Consider the following 22,309-nt stretch of genomic DNA (forward strand, 5'->3'; position numbering starts at 1 on the left):
CTTTGCTCTGGGCCCCCCTGTCATGCAGCGCAGGAGCCAAGGCAGCAGGGAGATAATAAATAAAGCCACCCACTTACAGGAACCAGTTTCCAGTACCACCTGGTGGGACACTGAAGCAGAGGAAGGAGAGAGGCCAGAGGGAGAAGAGGAGAGAGATGCAGAAAAAGACAGCTCGGTCACATACCACACCTCGACTGTATTCAGCACAGGCAACCAAAGAGGCCGTGGAGCTGGGATAGGGGCACTGAGGCCACCAGGAATGGAAACAGGGTTGCCCCTCATCTACTCCCCACTGCTCAATAGTTCAGCCCAGCAGAGCCAGCCAGCCCCAATGAACAGCTTTGGGGGGGGGGGAAATAAAGGGTCAGCGTTTGCTGGCAGTCAAGCGGGCCACCCACAAGGTGAGACAGGAAGTCAGCCCAATCAGAGTGGCCTTGGCTTTACAAGTGAAAGAGAGGCCTTCTCCCAAGAGGAGGGAGGGTGGAAGGAAGCAAATTCTTATCCTCCAAGGCAATGGTGAGGGAAAGGGGCAACTTGTAAACATAACAAAGCCAGTGTGGGGAAAGCTCTTTCAATGAATGCAGCAGCACCCCTAATTGCTGCCACCCCCAAGTTAAACCAGAGTCTGAACGCCACTCTCCCATCCTCCCCCTTCCCCTGCTTCTCTCAGGAGGATAGCCATAGCAGGAAAGCACCCACACCTTGGGGCCACTGCAGGAAGCTGGGGTCTGGCCATCAGTTCCAGGAGCTGAACGCTGAGAGGACTCCTGATCCGCAGTCTGTTGTATCTTGTGAATTATCTGCAGGGCGGCAACAAGGAATCATTTGCAAACATATGCAACACAAAACATTGGGCCAGATGCGGCTTTCTTTCTTCTTCATCCCCTTTTCTCCTTTTTCTGGTCCTAAACCATGGGCCCTTGTGGGTTTTGCTTACTTTAGGCCAGGGGTAGGCAACCTTAGCTCTTTTATGACTCGTGGACTTCAACTCCCAGAATTCCTAAGCCAGCCATGCTGAGGAGAAATGGAGAGATTTCCATGCTGAGCCATGCTGGCTCAGGAATTCTGGGAGTTGAAGTCCACGAGTCATAAAAGAGCCAAGATTGCCTACCCCTGCTTTAGGCCATCCACATTTTTTCATCATCTTTCTCATGAGGACATAGTCTAAGAATAATTTAGTACAATATTGCATTTTCCCCCTTTCCTCTACCCTTGAGATGAACTGCAGTCTTCTGCCACTATTCATTCCTCTGCTCTTAACCTTCACAACCTAAGCCTTCTTCAATTTCCAGGCTGGGCTGAAGAAATGGGGGGCCTGGGGGGGGGAGGGGAAATAATAATTCTAATCTCACAAATCTAGACGGGATTAGGTGGGGAAGTTGATCTAAGTAATCCAACCACACTTAACCCAGCACTGTATTTCACATGTCATCAGTAGCATGTACTTGGGCTAAAGAGGCAGATTTCAAATGTGTTCTATCTGGCCTCTCTCACATGGATTGGTATGTGCAGAAAATGGGATATTCCCATGCATAAGCTCCTTGGATGGAGATAAAAGAGAAAAAATGTAAATGAATTAACATTTAATACCATATCTATCCAGCGTAGGAGTTTCTGGTCCCAAGAGATGGCTGCTGGCTCAATGCCCAATGCAACATTTAATGAACTGGTGGCTTCCAATGCAAATGCTGTCATCAGAGAGTCAATTAATGCCAGGTGTGCCCCCTACAAGTCAAGCAGGAAAAAAGAGAAAAAAAAAAAAAGAAAACTGGAATCAGAAAAGCTACAGTACTCTTAAGGCCATCCTTACTCCACAAATGGGAATCACATACACTGGCACTGTCTTCCAGAGTATGAAATGACACAAGGACTAGTACCAATGATGGGGTAGACAGAAGCAAGCTTAATCTCTCATTACCACACTGGTCTTCCATATTTCAACTGAATGTAAATCTGGAGCAGGAATAGCTTTCAAAATGCTTCATCATTCAATAGGTTCCAAATTTTCAGAATATAATTCAACAACACATTCGCATCTTTGATCCTTATTTCTTTTTTCCAAATACCCTATTTATCACCATAAAAATATTAAACCAAAAGCGTGTCAATGTACAGCAGATCCGAAAATAGACTCATTCTTCCAAGGTACTGCACCTTTCAACAATAAAGGCTGAAGCCCAATCGTTGCCATATATTACCCAGTAGGTCCAATACACTTGAAAAATAATCTTATGTTGAATTATTCATCTTAAAGTCATATGTTTTAAGGCAATCACCCAAAATTATCTGAATAGAATTTTCCAACCATAAATAAAAATTAACTCTGAGGTAAGGAACTTCAGAAATGCTTGGAAGTTTATTAGAACATCAAATATGACTAACCTATCAGGCACAAATTGCAAAGGACCACAAATCCTGGCAAAAGTATGGTGACAACACAGTTCTTTCTGTTTGATTTGAAGAAGTTAATTTCCACTATAATCCCATCTCTACCTAAAGCTAGGTTGGCCATTTTAAGATTTTAATACTGTTAAGAAATACCTGGGTAAACCACTACATATGCCATCTGCCAGTCCTCCAGAATCTTGAACACAAAATCTTTCAACACCGCTCAACAAAATATCAGATCCAAAAACTGCTGATCCAGAAGTAACAACTCTTCAAAGCCTCAGTGAGAACATCAGCCGAATAATCCAATTGCCAAAGGCATTCTACTATAAGGGAAAAAGTGAAAGACAGGTCCTCTCCACGGATCTGTTTTCCTTGTTACCTTCTGGGAGGAGGCTTCATGGTATCCATAGCAAAACATCCAGATTCAGCCATAGTTTCATTCCATGCAGCATTAACCTTGTGAACTCTCAAGCTTCTTCCTTCCATTATATATTCAAGATGGACAGTATTTAATATTTATTTGTTATGTATATGTATGGGTATGGGTTTGTACATGTGTTGTTTAGGTATGTGTCATGTATGTGTTTCACTTTGAAAGCGGGCAACTAAATTTCATTTTTGATGTGTGCTGTTGTATCCACAGTAAAAAAAATGACAATAAAGGTTATCTTATCTTATCATTGGTGGGATAATTCCCAGGTTTTTATTTTGCTGCTCACTGCAACTCTAAAGTAAACGAATACAACATTTCTCAAATATTATAGCTCCTATCATTAAAATATCCACTACAATATCTACACAATGTAAAGGGCTAAACACAGTTGCTGCCAGTAAACCTAGAAGCATAGCATCAACAAATGGAAACTTGTCCATAGCACTGACTCAAGGAATTTAATCAGTTACAGTGGTTTCTACTTGTTCAATTTCTCTTAGGTTCGGTTTTCCAAAGTTTGTTTGTTCCTCATTACTGCATCAGTTGACAATTTTTTAAAAATGAGTATGAAGATTTGCATGAATTTTAAATTTGAATTGTACTGTAGGATTTAACACAAGACAAACATCAAATACAATTACACTTCTAGTTCACAGAGGTTCAGAAAGTGCAAATTAGGTAAGCTTAAATTAAAAATTGAACTGAGCTAATTTCTCAGCCACCCTTCAGTGTTAACTTAAAAAGGAAAACTAGAGACTCAATAAACTGCATTTACTTAAGGAGAGGCAGAGAACCTATATCTACAGCAGTGCCTATGTCTAGCGCTACTGGAGTTTCTACAGTTGCAAAAAGGTAACAAGAACAAAATAGCAGGATCCTGGTTCACTCTATATTCACACGGTAGATTAGCAAACAGAATCAGATGACAAAGCTTTTCTTGCTCATACCAAATCTGTTGCTTTCCACCAAAAATGCTTTCTGCATATAGGGAAAGCCTAGGCTTCATTCTTCTCTGCAAATCTAATTTTCTAAGAAAACCTTTCTAAAAAAAATAGGAATGCGGATAGTCTTAAAAGTGGGAAGCATATTATTATTATCATTATTATTATTACTATTACTATTATTATGTGTATCTTTGAACATCCATTCAAAGAGAAGGATGAAGTCAATCTATATTTGTAGCTGGTGGATGACTTCATCGCATAACCTAAATCCTGGGATGCAAACCAGGGATCAAATGAGTAAGGTCTCCTAGTAAGGGTGACTCTGAACAAATGCTTGTTTGTGTGTGTGTGTGTGTGTGTGTGTGTGTGTGTACATGTTGTGTATACATATGTGTGTGTGTGTATATCTATGGCATATATATATAAATTTTACATCTGTGAAACGAGATGAGTATTGTGTAAACATTTTCCCAAATCAACATATATACAACTCTACTCTCTGAGGATTGCAGATCTGCACAACAAAATCCAGTACATATTTCTTCACTATTATCTCTGTTTCAGACCAGAGCCCCAGCCAGTAAATCTGGGAATTTAAGCAATATAAATCCTACCAAGACAGGTTCTCTAAGAGTAAGAAGGCAGTCCCAAGGAAGATCTCTGTTGATTAAAGGACCACAAAACGTTCAGTTGTCCTGGATGTTAAGTCTTGGAACTGAACTATTTGACAGCAGAACATCCTTTGCCTATTGATTAAGCCCAGTTCTCACAGAACTGGACTCGTTTCTTTGGCCCAGGGCTTTTTAACAGAAACAAGACCCAATTTATATAGCAGGAACTTTCATTCATAAGAACGTGCAAGAGAAGATTGTGAGTCAAAGGCATCTGGACCCTAAAAAGTTGTCTTGTATGTACCCGAACCTGCAACCTAAATGTTGGAGATGTGGTTGCTTGGATGCAACCTATTTTCATGTTTGGTGGACTTGTAAAAATATTAAAGCCTTCTGGTTTATGATTTGGTGGAACATTCAAAAGGTTTTTAAAAGGAAGATTAAGTTTACTCCCCAGTTATTTCTTTTGGGTATTCTTGTGGATTTTGATGTTAAAGAAACTATTTTAATGTTGAATTTAATAACAGCAGCAAGATTATTGGTGGGTCAATACTGGAAGAAGGATACTCTGCCTTCTTTAGAAGAATGGGTATTTAAGGTTTCTAATTTAGCAGAAATGGCCAAAATTTCTGCTTATTTAAAGGACCATTCACAAGAGAGATATTTCAATGTATGGAGAAGATGGATAGAATATGTTCAGAAGAAGTATGGAACTACAAAGTTTCATTTATTTTATGAGTAATGAATTTGTTTATAAACTTATGATGTTAAAGTTTGAAGAGAGTTAAGGGTTAGTATGATTTTGGTTATTGTATAATTAGTAAACTTAAATAGATTATGTTTAATATATTTGTATAATCCTGTACTTAGCTCTGGGAAGTCAGGGGGGAGGGGGGTGGGGGAGGGGAGAGGGGGAGGGGGAGGGGGAAGGATGGGTTGAAATTTTAGTAGTTCAGATAAGTAGAAATAGTTTTTATTGTATATAATATTGAGGTTTCAATCTGGAGAGAGGAATTGCTCAGGCATTTCCCCCGGACCGCATCCGGAGTGAAAGGATAGAAGAAGGTGAGAAGTAAGTAGGAAGGTGGAGGAGAAGGGGTGAGGGAGAAAGAGAAAGAAGAGGGAAAGAGGTAAGTTGGTTAGAGGGTGGATGCGGTTTGGGGGGAAATGGGTGAGCAATACCGAAAATGGTCTGTATTAATTTGTTTTATTTTTTATCTGAAGTATTTTTAATATTGTATTGTATTGCAAAATTGAAAATAAAAATTTTTTACAAAAAAAAAAAAAGATTGTGAGTCAAAGACTGGATGGGTCTGGCTCCCACTTATGATGACACTATTTATTAACACAAGGTGAGACCTCAAACCTGGATGGGTCTGAAAAGAGGTTTGATAAATTAATGAAAAACAGGGCAATTAATGGTTATTATTCATGATGGCTATATATTACCTCCAGTATTGGAGACCATGTGCTATGGCAGTGGTGGCGAATCTATGGCACAGGTGCCAGAGGCAGCACTCAGAACCCTCTCTGTGGGCACGCGCACTGTCCTAGGCCTTCAGCTGGGTTTTATAAAACCTTTTCACTTTAGGCCTCCGCCACATGTGCAAAAAAAGGGGGGGGGGTTTCAATCAGTCAATTTCAACTTCTTGCGGGAAAAGAAAAGCTCTTGCAAAGTTGGAATTGATTGAACTTTTTAGTCCCACGCAGTCTGCCATTACCACTGCAGCCACACCCAGCCAATGGGCCACGCCCAGCCAATGGGCCATACCCACCCGACACTCGGCGATGCATAAGTGGGTTTGGGGTTGCAGTTTGGGAACTCAGTCTCTAAAAGGTTCGCCATCACTGTGCTATGGGCTACTGGCTCCTTGGAAAATAAGCAGAGAATATTATCCATTCTTGTCCAGCTTATAGATTTCAGAGGCCTCTGTTGGATTAGAAAGGCCTTTGGGTTTTATATTTTAATCCACTAGAGAATGTGAATTCAGCAGATGCCTGGCAGCAACTAAATCTTAGAAGCCAGAACTTTGTAATATTTTCTGAGCCAAAAAAAAGAAAAAACCCAGCACTTGAACTTTGAGTTATATGCTAATGACAATACTCTAAAATGGGAGTAGAGCCAGAACAAAGTAGGCAAGACAAGGAGAAAAAAAATCAAATTCATAGCATCTCCCTTGTATCTCAATAAACATTACTATGCAAAAACAACTTCTGAGGGGCTGTGCTGGTCCTGAGGTTGAGCTGGTTCATCTTCAGTAAACACAAATATTGAATCTCGAAATACGTTTATAGCGCACTCAGACTTTCCTAAGATGTTAAATACTACAGCAAAAAGAACTTCAGCATCAAAAAATAAATTCACAAGGTAATTAATAAACCCTGGGAGAGAGTTAATTGGAAGGAGGAAGAAAGCAGAAAAGGAACACCTTAAGCCTGAAGGAAAACCTGAAAACAAGTTTTCATGGCAAAGCTGTTTTTTAACAAACCTCAAGAGATTGGATGCAAGATAAAATGCACAGCAAAAGGCTACTCTGCTTCCCAGTTACTCCTCCTTTGCTCCAAACATTGGGTTTCTCTCCCCACAAGGAAAAGGCACAAACCTAGCCCAAGCCAAGGTCTACAGGTTTGAATACATGATAAGACAGGATAAATGCATGAAAACTGTGTCACACAGGCCAGGGAAGTAGAATAATGGCCATTTTCAACTCTCAAGTGACATCTTTTGTGACACATTTTGCTGGCAATGAGCCAATGTGATCCCCTTCAAAGAGCTGCTGATCCTCAGCTTTGTTAAACCCATCTTTGAAGAGGATTCCAGAATCGCAGGGCACATGAGCCTCATAATGCTGAAAAAAAGACACAGCTGCATTAATGAGTAACAATTTGTATTGACTTGCTTTTGCTTTCCACAGCATTTATTCAGAACCAGATTCAAAGCAAAGTATTGGAGAGAGAGAGAACTTTCCCAAGATCTCACCAGAATTAAAACACCGTAATTTCTTCAAACTTCCTCCACTGCTAGCGTATCTCACAAAAGAGAGCAAAGGAAGAAGAGCATCCCTGAGCAGTTAATTGCAGTTTCCATCCCTCCTTCCAGTCTTGATAAAAATCCCAAAGCAGAATCAATTATCAGTCTGTCAGATCAGATCAGTGCCAACCAGTGCTACTAGACATTTGCTGATAGAACCTCAACAGCTGGAGTGATCCTTATCTCTTCCACATATTGAGTCCCAGACAGAAGAATTACAACTGCTGGCACGTGGAGGCAGTGAACAGAAATCCCCATTCCTAAAGATGTTAGTAAGTTTATCAGAGTTCAAAGTTTAATTCAAACATCCTAGCATTGACCAGAAAACTTGGGAGAAGCCACTCTTTTGGTGATACTTCGTCATCAGTGATCAGGCCAAAGAAGAGAATTTTAGCAATCTACAGGGCTTCCGACTTTTCCAGAATCAAGTCCTGAACATCTTGTAACTTCTACAGATGCCTTCCACTGCTGTTGACATATCTACTTCCTTTTATTTTGTAAAAAAAAATAATTGTGTCCACATGTCTTACAGAGATTCTGAATCATCCAGGTCATGGTTGTCCCAAAGGTGTTTTTTTTTTAAAAAAAAAAAAAAAAAGGCAAAGAACTGAATAAGCTTCTTGAATGAGAAGTGAAACATTTCAATGAAAAAAAAAAAACACAAGAAAATCCAACTGCCTTTTAGAAAAGCACCTTTGGGACTTGTGTCCACACGTATCGTTAGGAAGGAAAAGGGAGAGAGAGAATCCCCACCACTCTTCTAATGATAGAAAAGAGATAGAGCAATTTCTCCTTTGCTCCCGATTTGGGCAGCAATAGAAGAAAAAAAGACATTTATTCCCTCTTGTATTTTCTCTACACATTCTAGCCATAATGGGAATTGCCAGAATGGTGCCCACATTAAACAAAATCTGAATTCTCATATATTTTCTTATTAAACAAAGGTGTTTGATTTATCCTTCCAAAATGAGGATGTACACATCTGTCAACTCTAACCATCAAAACTGTGGCTGTTCATCACCCATCTTAGCCCTTAGGTATATCAGCCTTGAAATAGGGTGGCTGCAGGGAGCTGGAGCAGGATCCTCAATCCCAACAGGTACTTTAAGTCCTGGGGGGGGAGGAAGAATTACTTCTGGGGTGGCTCTAGCTGCACCTCAATGTTCCCACCCAGAAAAAGAGGAGGGAAGGGGTTCCCACGGGTTGGCTGAGATCTAAGCCTGCAAAGGCCCCACCCTGAAGCTGAGGCATACATGGGATACTCCTGGTATTCAGCAGACAGGGGAAACACAGTAAGGAGGGCGATTTGGGATCCAGCCTGGCATCCTTGGGGACTTTACCTAGTCCCTCATCCAGGATGCTGCTGGGAAGTTTCATGCCTATAGAAGGAAGAATAGTTCACTTAACACTTTTCTTCTCCATCCTTTTCTCAAGCTAGTGCCTTTCAGTTACTGGCTGCAACTGATGGGAGTTGTAGCCCTACACTTCTGCAGGACATCTACCAGAATGCCTTTGAGAGGGGTCCTTACACAAAACCATCTCCTTTTCCTGCATGCGTGATTTGGCAGATGCTCCATTTGGGAGGCATTCTCATCAACATCACAGATAAAAGGCTTAACTGCCCACCTGTATAGGACAACCCTATTCCAAATTTAAAGGATGTATTTAATAAAAAAAGGGCAGCTTCTTTCTTTATGATGATGTAGTGACAGAACTAAGCAAAATAAAAGCAAGCTAATCAAGATTTCTGAGTTTCTGTCCATGGATAACCCAAGAGATCTGAGTAAATTAGCAGAATTAACCCTTCAAGGAATTCTGAGTTGGTACTCTACTACCTGCTCCAACTAAAGATCTGGAGAACCATTCGTTCATTCATCTCACTGCACAATTTGAACGAAAGACAGTCTCCCCTCCTGCAGCACCAGATCAAGGCTGCCTCTAGCAGCACAGCCACCTCCTTGCCTCCAGACTTACCAGCTTGATTGGTTTGTGATGCAGATCAGCTTCCTTAACAGGCTTGTCCTGAAAGGTGGGGACCAAGCCACGATGGCCCAAAAGTTGCAGCAAGGCAGCATTATCCTTTGGAGGAAGGGCACCATCCGGGCCTGAAGGCATGGCCTGGCACCAGGCACGGCAGTAGACATCGGAGGACAGCAGCAGGCGGATGAGAGGAGGCTTCATATGCTCCTGCTCATATTGGTCTGTATAAAAGGGCTCGCGCAGTTCAGCGGGGATGTGTTCTGTAAGAGAGAGAAGCAAGCAGTCATGCTGAATGTATCTCTCTAGAAATGTGGTGCCCACGTCTAGCTACCTTGAAAGCTCCATTAGCTTTGGCCCCTGCTTTAGCCCCAGTTCAGTGAGAACATTGGATCTGGCCACAGAACAACTAGATTCAAGTCCCTCTAAAACACAACAGGTTGCCAGGGCAGATTATCAGCTCTCAATCTAACTTTCTTCCACATATTTATTTATTTTTTCCTTTCTGAGGGCCTCCAGATATCTTGGGCTGCAATTTCCATCTTTCCCCTGGCTAGGATGATGAGAACAATAGCTTGATACATCTGACAGGGATCAAAGGGAAGCTTGCTATATGACTAAAGAGGGGAAATAATATAGATTGCACTCTTCACTGGAGCTCGGGCTTCATATACAGTGACAAGTAACTGGCATCAGAGAGGAGGAAGAGCTGCAGGTGTGTTGCTGTATTGTTCTCCAGACCTTTCAGTGTCTACTTTATCTTCCCTTGTCTCCACTGATTTGTCTACTGGGTTACAGAGAGTTAGAGCAAGAGAGTTCTGCAGAAGGCTCTTTCTGGCAGCCTTCCAGTTGTAGAACCCAGTGAGGGTTGTTGGGTTTTTTTTAATGGAAGTTGGTTTCTTTGTTCTTCTGAGCCTGGAGTGAATGGGAATCGGACAGAAAGCTGCAATTTTGCTCAATGCTGCACCTAGCACTCTCAGCCCATGAATGAGACCAGAGCATCTACTTAGTGAATAGTACTTTCCAAATGTGTGTGTTCAATGTACAATGTGCATTTTCGAAACATATGCTTCTAGGCCCACTTTCAGTATTCTTAAATATACTGTTGAGGTTTTCTAAAAAAAAATCAATTTCAGTTTATTGTGGTCATAGACACACTTACAGTGAGCTTTGGATATGTGGTTAGATTCCATCCCTGGCAAACTTTTATTCCTTTACTGTGTCCGGGAGAACATCAGATCTTGATAGAGGGAGACGAGGGTTGGATTTCTACCCACTAAGGAAAACTTGCCTCACATTCCAAAACTTCTTTCTCCATTATAAAACCATAAAGAGATCAAAAGCTACATAGAAAGAAAGGAAGGTGCTGCTTTTCCCAACTTTCTTATTAAGAGGGATGAACCATGCAGTCCTCTGAGTAACAGGGATACAAATAAAACATTCTGTTCCTCAGACTGATAATTAAGAAATCACTAATCAATATATTTTACAGGGTGGAGGTAGCAAGGAAAAGATTAAAGTCGATTTGTTCAGGCCCAACAAGGCTTCTAGCATACACAAAGATACATGTGCGAATGCTGGCCCAACATTCCTAGATACAGGTGACTTGGCAACATCTGAGATTTGGAGCTGGGGAGTTTTTCCCCATCTTCATCTTCCTTGCAGAAGCCCCATCTGCAACAGTTTATCATTCTTATTTAGAATATTTTCCATATAGCAAGAAGAAGATAGAGAAATAGAGCAGCAAAGAGAATGGCCAGATAATTAGTTAGGCCAGGGTTCTTCAAACTCGGCCCTTTTATGACTCATGGACTTCAACTCCCAGAATTCCTCAGCCAGGCATGCTGGCTGAGGAATTCTGGGAGTTGAAGTCCATGAGTCATAAAAGGACCAAGTTTGAAGATTCCTGACTTAGGCAATCTACTCTTAGGATTATATAATCAATATTAAAGGGAATGGGGAAGGGAAAAAAAACTAAGCCTAAAAACCCAGTCTCGCACAAATGAGATTGACACACAAACACATTCCATCAAATCATAAATACAGTTAGAAACAACAGCTGTTGTAATATCACCTGTAACAACTGGATATATACCTGGTAAGATTTTTAGCAGCTATCCCAGGTAGTCAGCCTAGATGAAGAAAAGTTACAGAGCTATAGCTACAATATAATAAAAGTGTTTAGGAATACTGTATCCAGTATCTAAGTACAAGTGAAGAAAGAGTCAGAACGTCAAATTTCACCTTTAGTTTCATCTGTTTAGTTTGGAAAAGGTGTGGGTTTGCAAATAAGTCAGAAAGTAGATCAGAAAACAGACTCACTGATTCTTTTTCGTCTTTTGAGAACAGTGAAATTTTATCCCCCCGAGTCTCTGAAACTCTTGACTGAGTATCACAAAGCAAATCATAATTTATTACTCTGTGGGGGGAAAAATGGCTAGAGCTGACATTCATATGCTCTATTGGCTACTTCCTCAAGAGGCCACCAGGATCTACCTGTTAGCTCCTGCCAGTAAGCTGGCTGGGAGGGACGGGACATCCCTGAGTAAGAGAGCAGGGAAGGAGAACAGGTGGAACAGCTTCACCAGCTGATTCAGCATCACCTGATCACAGCCACTACTGCAAACCTGGCTAAAAGCCCATTTCCTTCTAGCTCATGGGGCAAATCTACCTTAGCCAGAAGCCCACTGTACCCCCTCCAAGGCTGCATTTTTCAGTGCCAGTGTAACTTTTGAACCATCACTAAGTGAACTGTTGTAATACTACCTGTATTTTCTTGAGTCCAGCTTCAGTTTAGGAAGGGACCTCACACTGAAATATATAAGTAAAGGAAGTAATATGCTTTGATACAGCATGAAAGAGGCCACAAGCCAAAATGGATCTCACACTTTCCATACTAAGAACTTTATCAGACAAAGCCCCCCACTGGGCAAAAAATAAGCTTACAGATAATTGATTACTGTATACATCTGCTATTTCACCTCACGGGCCAATCATTTCCCAGGACAAGCTTTGTGAAAATCTACAAGCTTAAATCTGGCCAAGTAGAATTCTCGCTTAAGAAAACTTACCCGCTCTGCATCTGAAATTCACAAACCTTTCAGCAGTAAATGCTATTTATTTAGGCACGTCCAACAAGAAAGCTTTTAGGATACTGCTTCCAAAGTCTTAAACTCATAAACCAAGCCCCACTTGAGGTTGCACTAACACAAGGACACCCATTTCCTTGAAGCCAGGAAATCCTAACATGATTCACATCCTGGGACTTGAAGTACAGCTGCCATTGATGGAGCAGGTACCTAATTCATTGAGTAGGTTTCAGTTTCTGTACAGCCCATTATCATTCAGGATGGATCGTAGTTTGCCATAAGGTGACAATTCTGAAACTGGCCACTTAGCTGATTCAGAAGGTGTGGTGCAAACAGCAAAGATTGGGATTCGAGACCATTTTTAAATGGCTTAGTTCCAAAGCAAATGTTTTTTAGAGTTACCTTTGCCCTCACAGTGAACCAGTGGAAGATTAGTCATAATGCCAAGTATATTACAGCACGGTAGGAATGCCCACAGCTTAGTTCATATATAACCATCAGGCAATTTTCTTATAAATCCAATCATTTTGTTTTAGTGTGAGAGCCAAGCCACTATAGCTTGCTTAACAATTTGTGACTGAAAGCCCTGATTTTGCAGACATCCAGTCAGAAGGCAGAAAACAATTCTTCTCTTCTCCTTCAGATTGATCTCTTTAGTAGAAGTAGTCCTCAGCTTACATCCATTTGTTCAACAACCAAAGTTATGGCAATATTGGAAAAAATGGACATATGATCAACCCACAAAGTCCCAGCCATGCATCACCTCTATGGCCGTGTGATCATGATCCAAGCACTCAGGTGCCACTAGATATGACTGTCATCATGAGATGTAGACCTGCATAGCTCATGGGGCCATGGCAAGGGGAAAAATGGACTTTGTTCTAATATGAATACGGCAAGGGCAAAGAGTTAAATGCTCCTCCCCTTCAAACGCATACAATTTCACTGTAACAGCAGGAGATGGGAAACCTTTTCAGTTCTGGGGTTGCCACTGGCAACAGAAAACCATCAATCTTGGGTAAGATCACTCAGAGAAATTAGAAAATTCCTCTGGAGATGGCTAGTTTCTCATCATAGCTGTTAACTGAAGAAAACCAGGGCTCTGGCCTGCTAGTAAGCAAGAAAGGGCACTATGAGCCTCTACAACAGGGGTCCTCAACCTTGGCAACTTTAAGACTTGTGGACTTCAACTCCCAGAATTTCTCTCTACAGTTGTAGACCCCTGCTCTACAACTTCAACAGCTGCTCATTTTCCATACAAAGACTGCAGGTAGACTTTGGTCTGTCCTTTCCTTTTCTATAATTTGGATAAAGCTACTAGATTTGGGTTGCAAAAATTCCCTGTACGCAGCAAAGGGTGTTCTAAGTTATCTAGGTCTAACTTAGGATCTTGTATTCTATCTTCAGGAAGAAAAAGTTCCAGCTATTACATACATATAATCTATACACATACTTTGATACATAGATGCATGCATAGACACACCTACAAAACTAAGTCAGAGCGGAGTGAGTGAGAATATAGCCTAGAACTTGTTATCGGAATATTTGGAGAGGGTGGGAGATGTGGCCGGTTTTTAATATGAGAAAATACTCAAAAATATATCTATCAGCACAGCCTGGTGGTAATTTATTTATGTATTTATTTTTATAGTCCGGGCCTGCTGTCCATGTAAATATGACCAGCACAATTTAATGACAAGGGAAAAAAAGATTCTTGCTTACTGAAACCAAAGTTCCTAACCGAATTTAAAAATCCAGCCATCCCTAGTCAAATGCTTTCCCAAATGTGTTAAGACTATAACTTCCCCCATTTGGAAGTTGTCCAGATTTTTTGGACTACATCTCCCAGACTCCACAACCAGCACAATGACCAGGAATTCTGGCAGTCGCAGGATTGTGAGTGAATCAGGGAGGGAACAACTATACCAGGCATACAGTTGGTGGTCACGAACAGAAGAACAGGAGGAAGCTGCAGTATTTAAAATAGCAAACAGCCTTTGCCCCCAAGGCATTTGGGAATCAGAGTTACTCCTGTTGAGTCCAGAAAGTCGGTTTCATAGACAGTTTTTATATTAGGATCCCAGGCCTGCTGAGAGACAGACAGATAAGACCAAATATCTTAAATTGTGCCACAAACATATGGAAGTATAACCTCAAGGCACCGGAGTTTAATTCAAGCCAGGAAACTGTTTTGTAAAATCACATGTGGGAATCTTAGCAAAGCAGCCAGATTACAGAGAAAAACAAGCAACTTAGCCAGTTACCTACTCCTCCATCTTGCAATGCTAAGATCACCACTTAGGGCTACAGTCAAGGATGAGAGGCAAGTAGAAGTCTATTAATGCAAATTTAATGGACCCCAGAGATGTGCCAGGTGTAAGACATTGTCCGTGCTACAGAGATCTGGTTGGTCATACATGCTCTGTTTCATAAAGTAGAGTTTTTCTGGATGGGATTAAAGCAGCACCAGATTTCTGCACAATAAATAACCATATGCCTAGAAGGAGATGAAGGCAACAGCAAATGGCCTCTAAAATCTTCATCATTCATAGATCCATCCCATTTCATTTTTAAAACCACTGAAGTTGGAAGGAGTACAAAACACTTTTAAGCACTATAGCGCAAAATAGTTTTGAGATCATAACACTTTTCCAAAGCTAGAACAACTCCTGTAAAGTCAGAACTTGAATCTGAAATTTTTATACAACCTTAGAAGCCCTCATTTCTTTTTACAGTAATAATTTTCTATTTTAATTGATTATCAAGAAGTATTTTCTACTCTGTTCCAAGGTTTTCTTTACTCATAGTAATATTATTATGATGGTTATCATACTGCAAAAGCATTATTATACACATTGCCAATTCCACACTTGGCAACTTGACACAACTTGGTGTGGACTATTTCTTTGAAAGAAAATTCTGAAATCTTTCAGTCACTATGAAGAAAATAAACTAATCTATTTTACAGATGCAGAGAATAAATAACCACAGGATGAACTGTCAGCTTCTGAGGTTGAAACACAATCAAGGATAGGAGTTTCAGAATAATATTTCTTTCCACTGTAGCTGGTAAGACAGAGAAAGACTTAGGTATTTTTCTACCTGCGATACATTTATCCCTAGCTAAGAACAGCACCTTTTTTTTTCTACCAACAATCTCTGAACTTTCCAATTTGCAGACCAAAGAGAAAGTGCTTACACAGAAAATTCAGGCATTCAAATCCAATATAAAGTTAAATCAGCAAGAGGCAAGTGAGGAAATAAGAAAGGAAACCCTATGATACAGAATGAACCTAAAGGCAGGTTCTACAATCAAAAAGTTTTAAACCTCCTACTTTTTGTGAATATATATATATATATATATATATATATATATATACACACACACACACACACACACACACACACACACACACATACACCAATATATATATGCACCCACAATCTCAAATTTAAGCCAAGTAATTCTTAGACTAATAAAATATTGTTCAGCTTCAGAAGCCAAGATGAAAAATGAAAAATGCAACCCCCTAAAGCAGGGTAAGCAACCTTGGCTCTTTTATGACTCGTGGACTTCAACTCCCAGAATTTTATGGCTCAGGAATTCTGGGAGTTGAAGTCTACGAGTCATAAAAGAGCCAAAGTTGCCTACCCCTGCTGTAGTTTAAAAGAGACCTGATGCCCCATCTGATAGAAAACAATGACCAACTTTGTTAGGACAGCTTTAGTGCCTCTAACAGTGTCTCATAGGATCCTATATGAGAATTAAGGCAAAAAAAATTAATAATAAAGAAGGATATAAGCTCCAAGCATCCATGGCCTAGGGCAGTGGTGGCGAACCTATGACACGGGTGCCAGAGGTGGCACTCAGAGCCCTCTCTGTGACACACGTGCTGTTGCCCCAGCCTTGCCTCCCCCTGTGACCTCATCAGCAGCCCCCTTGGAGGAGAGTCGCCCCCGAGCGTGGCCATGCAAAGCAGCACAGCCAAGGACATGGCAGCCAGGCAGCGTAGACAAGACTGCCCTCACACCCCATCATGCAGTTGATGCTGCAGGACGTGGGCAGAGGGCATGGCCGCCATGGCACTGCTGGGCTGCCTGGGCGATCCACGGCGGGCCTGGAGGCAGTGAGTGGCCTTGTGGACAGGCAGGGTGGGGGTGGAGCAGGGGTGAGGCAGGGGGTGGAGTGGGGGCGGGGCCAGTTTTTGGCCACTCAGTCTCTAAAAGATTCGCTATCACTGGCCTAGGTAAAAAGGAAGAGTTTGGAAAGATACCCAGAAGAGACAAGGCATTAATATTTTTATCAACAGCAAGCATTCAATTAAGCTACCATAGCAAGCACTTTCCTGAGAATTCAATGCATAACGTCCAGTGTTGACATAACAAGGCAGATTGATCAAGGACTCGATTCGATGTGAGAATATTTAGCAAGAGGAATCATATAGTGTCAAACAGGAATAAGGCAATAGCTTTTCAGTATGGATTTTCTCAGTGCAGTTTCCTTACAATAAAGCTCAGATGTTCAATAAATTGATCAAACAGCTACGCAGGAAAGGTGGGCACATAGTTAAAAAAACCTGGCTCCTAACCAACTATACTCCCAAATGTTAAGAGAATCAAGGAACAAACAAAGCCACTAACAGTCTTTTTGGAGAAATCTTTAAAATATACAAAATTCCAGCAGACAAGAAAAAAGCAGCAGTTGTTGTATTTAGCAAAAAGGACACAAACCTCAGAAAATTAGTTTTGCTTCTATCTTTAAAATACTCAGAACAAATGTTTACTAACAGAACCTTTAAGCATGAAGAAGAAAACAGAAAACTAAATGAATGTTATTATTTAACAAGCAGGCTCCATTGAAAACTTCTATGGAATTCCAATGGACATTTTAAGGGTTCCATAAAGCAAAGTAAAATATAATATGTAAATTGTGAGCAATAAAGACTAAATTGTTACTTAAAATCTAGGAGCTGGTATAAAAGTTTGCATGGCAAGTGATTGACCCAGTAAGCACTGAGGTGGAGATAATTCAATATGATGATAGCTGAGAAATTTTGGAATTGTGGTCCCAGCATGTTTAGAGGAAAACATATTAGTTTAAATCAGGGGTGTCAAACTGCCAGCCCATGGGCCGGACGCGTCATCCAGAAGCCGCACCCACCCCATTGCCGGCAATGGCAAAACCGCCCCCATATGTTGCGCGATGTCACATGACGTCGCGAGTTTGACATGTCTGGTTTAGATCATTTCCATGTGCTTTTTGATTCTGATGAGAATCTATATTACAGTTCAAGGCATACAGTTACACCATACAATTTAGTAGGATCTGTACTCACATTTCTTTACATTGTTTTAAAAAAAACTGAGTACACTCTAATAAATACCTTAACTTTTTTTTTTACATCAGTGTAATGAGTCAGCAGTGTGATGTTACTTTAAACAGGATTCTACTACAGAGAGCAAGGAGAAAAGAGTCTAGTTAATTTAAATAAAACTGTCATTGACTGAAATAGATAATAATATACATGTTTATACACAGACCAACTGTCTTTCTGTTCTTTTCTTACCAGCTTCATATTAGGCTCTGCACATCTCATTTGCAAGCATGCACTTTAAACAAGGTACTTTTGCTCAACTTGATAGTTTGGGGAAGGACTGGATAAAAGCTAGGTGGAGTTCATTTTTCTCTTTTCATTTCATTTCTCAAGTCAGCAAATTAAAAACCATAATTGCATTTTATATTCATGTATTATCAAGAAATAGCTGGGCCACTGAAGAACATGTTTATCATACTGGATTAAAGTGCTAATGTTCAAACAGTCTGCCTGTTTGATCTAAAGCATGACAATACCAAAACTGTGGTAACAGAGTTGCAAAACTGAACTCCATCCAATTAGTCAGCCAGGCAAACAGCTGAAATTTTTGGTCAATTTCTGCTGGTCATTTTTGATCCAGTCACTTCCACCCATATCTTCTCCCATTCCTATCATCCTTTTGCCAAAATCCTTCAAAGGTATGGGAAGCTCCAAGTTGTGGTCTAACATACAAGGACCAAAATTTGTCCAAGAAATTAATCTCAGCATGCTACCTTAATTTACATAATTATAACCAACTTTCTCATTTATACAACAGCCATCTCAGCCAGGAAACCTGTCAGGGGATAGCTAGTTTACAGGGAAAGCATCAGTCACAGGATAATAAATCAAGTGGGTCTAACCCACATGAATGATTAAATTTGTACCCATTAATCGTTCCAGAAATTGGTGACATTCCTGAGGAGAATCTGGGCCCCTTACTTGAATCATCTTAACCAGTGGAACAACCTGCCTCCAGAAGTGGTGAATGCTCCAACACTGGAAGTTTTTAAGAAGAGACTAGACAGCCATTTGTCTGAAATGGATAGGGTTTCCTGCCTGAGCAGGGGGTTGGACTAGATGACCTCTAAGGTCCCTTCCAACTTTATTTTATTATTATTATTATTAATATTATTTGTATAAATAATCACTCTAGATTTTTATATATAGATGGGGAAAAGTGCCCATAAATATTTCTGATAATATAACATGCATTAGGTTAAACAACAAGGTATCTAATGAAATCACTTACTAATACTTATCTTAAAAAAGGATGTTAAATTTTATTTTATTTCGCTTCAACTGTGTGAATCCCCCAAATATCTTGCTTTGAACTATTAATGACTCTCACTAGTAGGCAATTTCTGGAGCCGCTGGCAACTGTGCCATGTTTCCTTTTGGGGTAAGGAGCAAGGAGCAGTTGCCCTCAGAAGGACTTGACTGCCAGACTGGACTGTGCTTTAAGGTTCTACCAGTCCCAAGAGGCACCTTCTCCACTTTCCACTGAACTCTGAACCCAGCACTGGTTTAGCAAGCCTGATGTATTCTGGCCTCAGTCCAAAGCAAACGACAAGTCTCTCTCTCTCTCTCTCTCTCTTCCATCACAGTGTGCTGTTGGTGTGTCATCAAGATGACAAGGAAGGGTAGGGACAAGGGGAACCTGTTTCACTTGAGTTTGACCAGCTATGTGAACTAATTCCAAAGATGAAAACTGGTCTTCCAGTTCTACCCCTTATGAAGACATTTCACAGACACACACAATGGAATTTCAAAAAGAGTTACAATTCTCTACTCTTTTCTTCTCGTTGCTCCATAGAATAGTTGTTGCATCTCACTCAGACAAGGTCATGATTCCAGGAGTTGAGGAGAGAACAGTTTCTGGGCACAAAAGCCCTGGACCAAGAGGAGAAAAATTATTAATTGACTCACAAGCCATTTTCCTACTTCCAGGCTGGCCTGAATCCCAGCAGGACTCAAACCCTATTATGTTATTTCTAGGTCAACAGTCTCAGAGGAATGCCCCTCATTCACATACACGCAAACACAAATACATACACAGAGAGATCAGGAGGAAGGTCTGTCCACGGCCAGCACCCTGGTTGGAGATTCACTGGAGACAGTAAGCACCTCATATTTTTTTTACACATAAGTTTGAAAATCCTCAAAATTAAACAGGACTTCACATGCCATTTATGATTCAAATCACTTTCTGCAATCACACAATGATAACTGTGAAATGGTCTTCAGGAGCGACTGATGTCCATGAGCTCACCTCTTTGGGGTGGGATTTTTTGAGGGGAGGGGGGCAACCAAGAGAATGAAAGGATGACATCATGAGCGGCAAGAGAAATCTGGGTTATCAACAACCGGAGAGAAGTGCTAATGACACCCACTTTCCTGGAGGAACAGCAAGGAGGTTAAATCCCACTAGGGATTTTCCGCTACCCCTCCTTTCCCCTTCATTGTGTACGGCCAATTTGCAAATCCTCACAGAACATTAATTCCAGGCCCAGCAGAGACAAAGGGAACCGCAGCTAGAGCCCAGGGGGTTGCCTGGGTGCAAAGTCTGCCGCCTGGCACTGCCAGAGGGCCGAAGAGGACCATGCTAAGAGGCAGTGGCCTTTCCACAGCACTTCTTTAGACACCCTGCCAAGACACTAGCAAAGGATCAAGCATTCATTACATCCTTTTTGCTTATAAAAACTAATAAATGGTGAGAGGGGGAAGCAATATAGCTGAAGCTGGTAGCATCCTTTTCCCCAAAGAATTTTCCATTGCTGAACAAAGGTAAACACCCAATATTGCCTTCCTGTTCAAGGATCTGTCAGTGCCACCAACCAGGGTGGGGCAGCAATGATACCATCAGGCTTTGGAGAATGTGGTCCTTGGGGTGCTCAGACAAGCGAGTGTTGCTAAGCCTTTGATCTCACCTAGCAGCCCGCTAGTCCTGCAGAAGATTAGGCTGTAACAAAAGCCAACACAAAGCTACAGTATAAGGAATTGGAGCGACTGAGGAGAGGGAGGAGATATTTACATAGGGCAGTGTAAGACAGGAGCTGCAGTAGACATGGCAAAATGCCCCTACCCATGCCCCCCCCACACGCTTGTTACTACCTATCTGAGACTCCCAGACCTCTCACCTGTCAATCTGAGAAAAGCAAACACCTGTTTGGTGAGAAAAAGACATGAAGTAATCCTCCTAGGTGCAAGGCGACCCACTGCTGGCTCTGCCAGCCCCACCCGGACTACCATCTGCTTGAGAAGGCGCAAGCGAGCTGAGCTCATTGTTAGCGCCGGGAAAAAAAAAAAGGGGGGGGGTTGGAATGGAAGGAAGATTGCCAAGGCAGCCCACCGCACCCCTGGACCGATGCGACCAGGTGGAGCATCCCTGAAGCCGGGAGAGGGGGGGGGCGAGGCTGACATATTCTCCCAGCCGCCGCCAACCAGAGGGAGAAAGAAAGAAAACTGCGGCTCCAATGAAAAAAACCCAGGAGTCAGTAAGCTGCCAGAAAGGGAGAGAAAGATCGGGTCACAATAGCGCCCCGGGGGAGGTAATCCCCGCTCCCTCACCGCCTTCTCTAAGAGCAAGAAAATAAAGGACATCGGCCAACACCATACCAACCCCCTCTGCACGCCGCCGGCCGTACCTGCACCGCCGTAGGCTTTGGCGAGCGCCCAGGCCAAGCTGGCAGCGCTCCGCGCCCGAGGGAAATCATACTGATCCAAAGGCTTGATCTCGGGCACCAGGAAGCTCTTCCTCATGGCCGCGGCAGCTGCAGGAGCAGCGGCAACCATGGCCCCACCACCGGGAAAGAGAAGGGGACTCGGCCTGGTGTGGCGGCGGCTAAGGCGACAGCAACGGAGACTAAGCTGGCGGCGGTAGCCCCAGCCGAGCGCATCCCCGTCCGGTTTTTCCCTCTCCACCAGCTCCAGGTGCGAGCGCCCGCCCAGTCGTCCCAGTTTCCCGCCCCCCCTCACTGCCACGTGATCGCGGCCGTCAATCAAGGGCGAGGGCGGAGCTTCCAGACAGGTAATTGCCCGGGGCAAAAGGAGGCGCTGGTCTAATGTGGGTTGGGTAGATTGGAGCCGCAGCCCTGGGTGGTTGGGGCGCGTGCGCGCCTTGCACCAAGCAGGCCGGCGGGGGCCGCTTGGAGTCCATTGAGCGTCTGTTGCCAGCGCTCTCCCGGCAGTGAGGATTGGGGGAAGGAACGAGAAATGAGATCGGGATTTCCCTCTCCTCTTCCCTCCCCCTTCCTGGTTATATAGGCTGGAAATGACTACGGCAGTCCTTCTGCTGGAGACAGAGAGACACACACAGACACACACACACACACACAAGGAGCCGCAGCCCGGGCTAGAGCAAGCGCGCGCGTGCTCGCTCTTTTCGTCTGCACACCTCCACCATGTTAGCAAGCGGCCAGTCAGCCATGAATGACCCTCCCCCGAAGGAAAATGACTTGTCCCTCGGAGCGCACTCCA

General features: G+C 42.3%; 1 protein-coding gene across 5 annotated transcripts in view; it reads right to left on the bottom strand.

The window, feature by feature from the left end:
* Positions 1 to 21,778, bottom strand: part of CAMSAP3 (calmodulin regulated spectrin associated protein family member 3) — a 39,313-nt gene extending 17,535 nt beyond the window's left edge. For 2 of the 5 annotated variants that reach the window (XM_039359490.1, XM_039359487.1), the window contains exons 1-5: positions 21,478 to 21,777; positions 9,385 to 9,650; positions 1,591 to 1,725; positions 702 to 800; positions 78 to 110 (exon numbers count right to left, since the gene is read on the bottom strand). In XM_039359490.1, the coding sequence (XP_039215424.1) occupies positions 78 to 110; positions 702 to 800; positions 1,591 to 1,725; positions 9,385 to 9,650; positions 21,478 to 21,625 (681 nt within the window). In that variant the 5' untranslated portion in view covers positions 21,626 to 21,777. Of the gene's footprint in view, positions 1 to 77; positions 111 to 701; positions 801 to 1,590; positions 1,726 to 9,384; positions 9,651 to 21,477 lie in introns of all 5 variants that reach the window. The other 3 variants (XM_039359488.1, XM_039359489.1, XM_039359491.1) reach the window with 3 other exon arrangements.
* Between the last annotated feature and the right edge of the window lie 531 nt (positions 21,779 to 22,309).

Source organism: Crotalus tigris, unplaced genomic scaffold (genome assembly GCF_016545835.1).
Source record: "Crotalus tigris isolate CLP2741 ecotype Arizona unplaced genomic scaffold, ASM1654583v1 scf7180000019078.1875890, whole genome shotgun sequence".
Taxonomy (NCBI): Eukaryota; Metazoa; Chordata; class Lepidosauria; order Squamata; family Viperidae; genus Crotalus; species Crotalus tigris.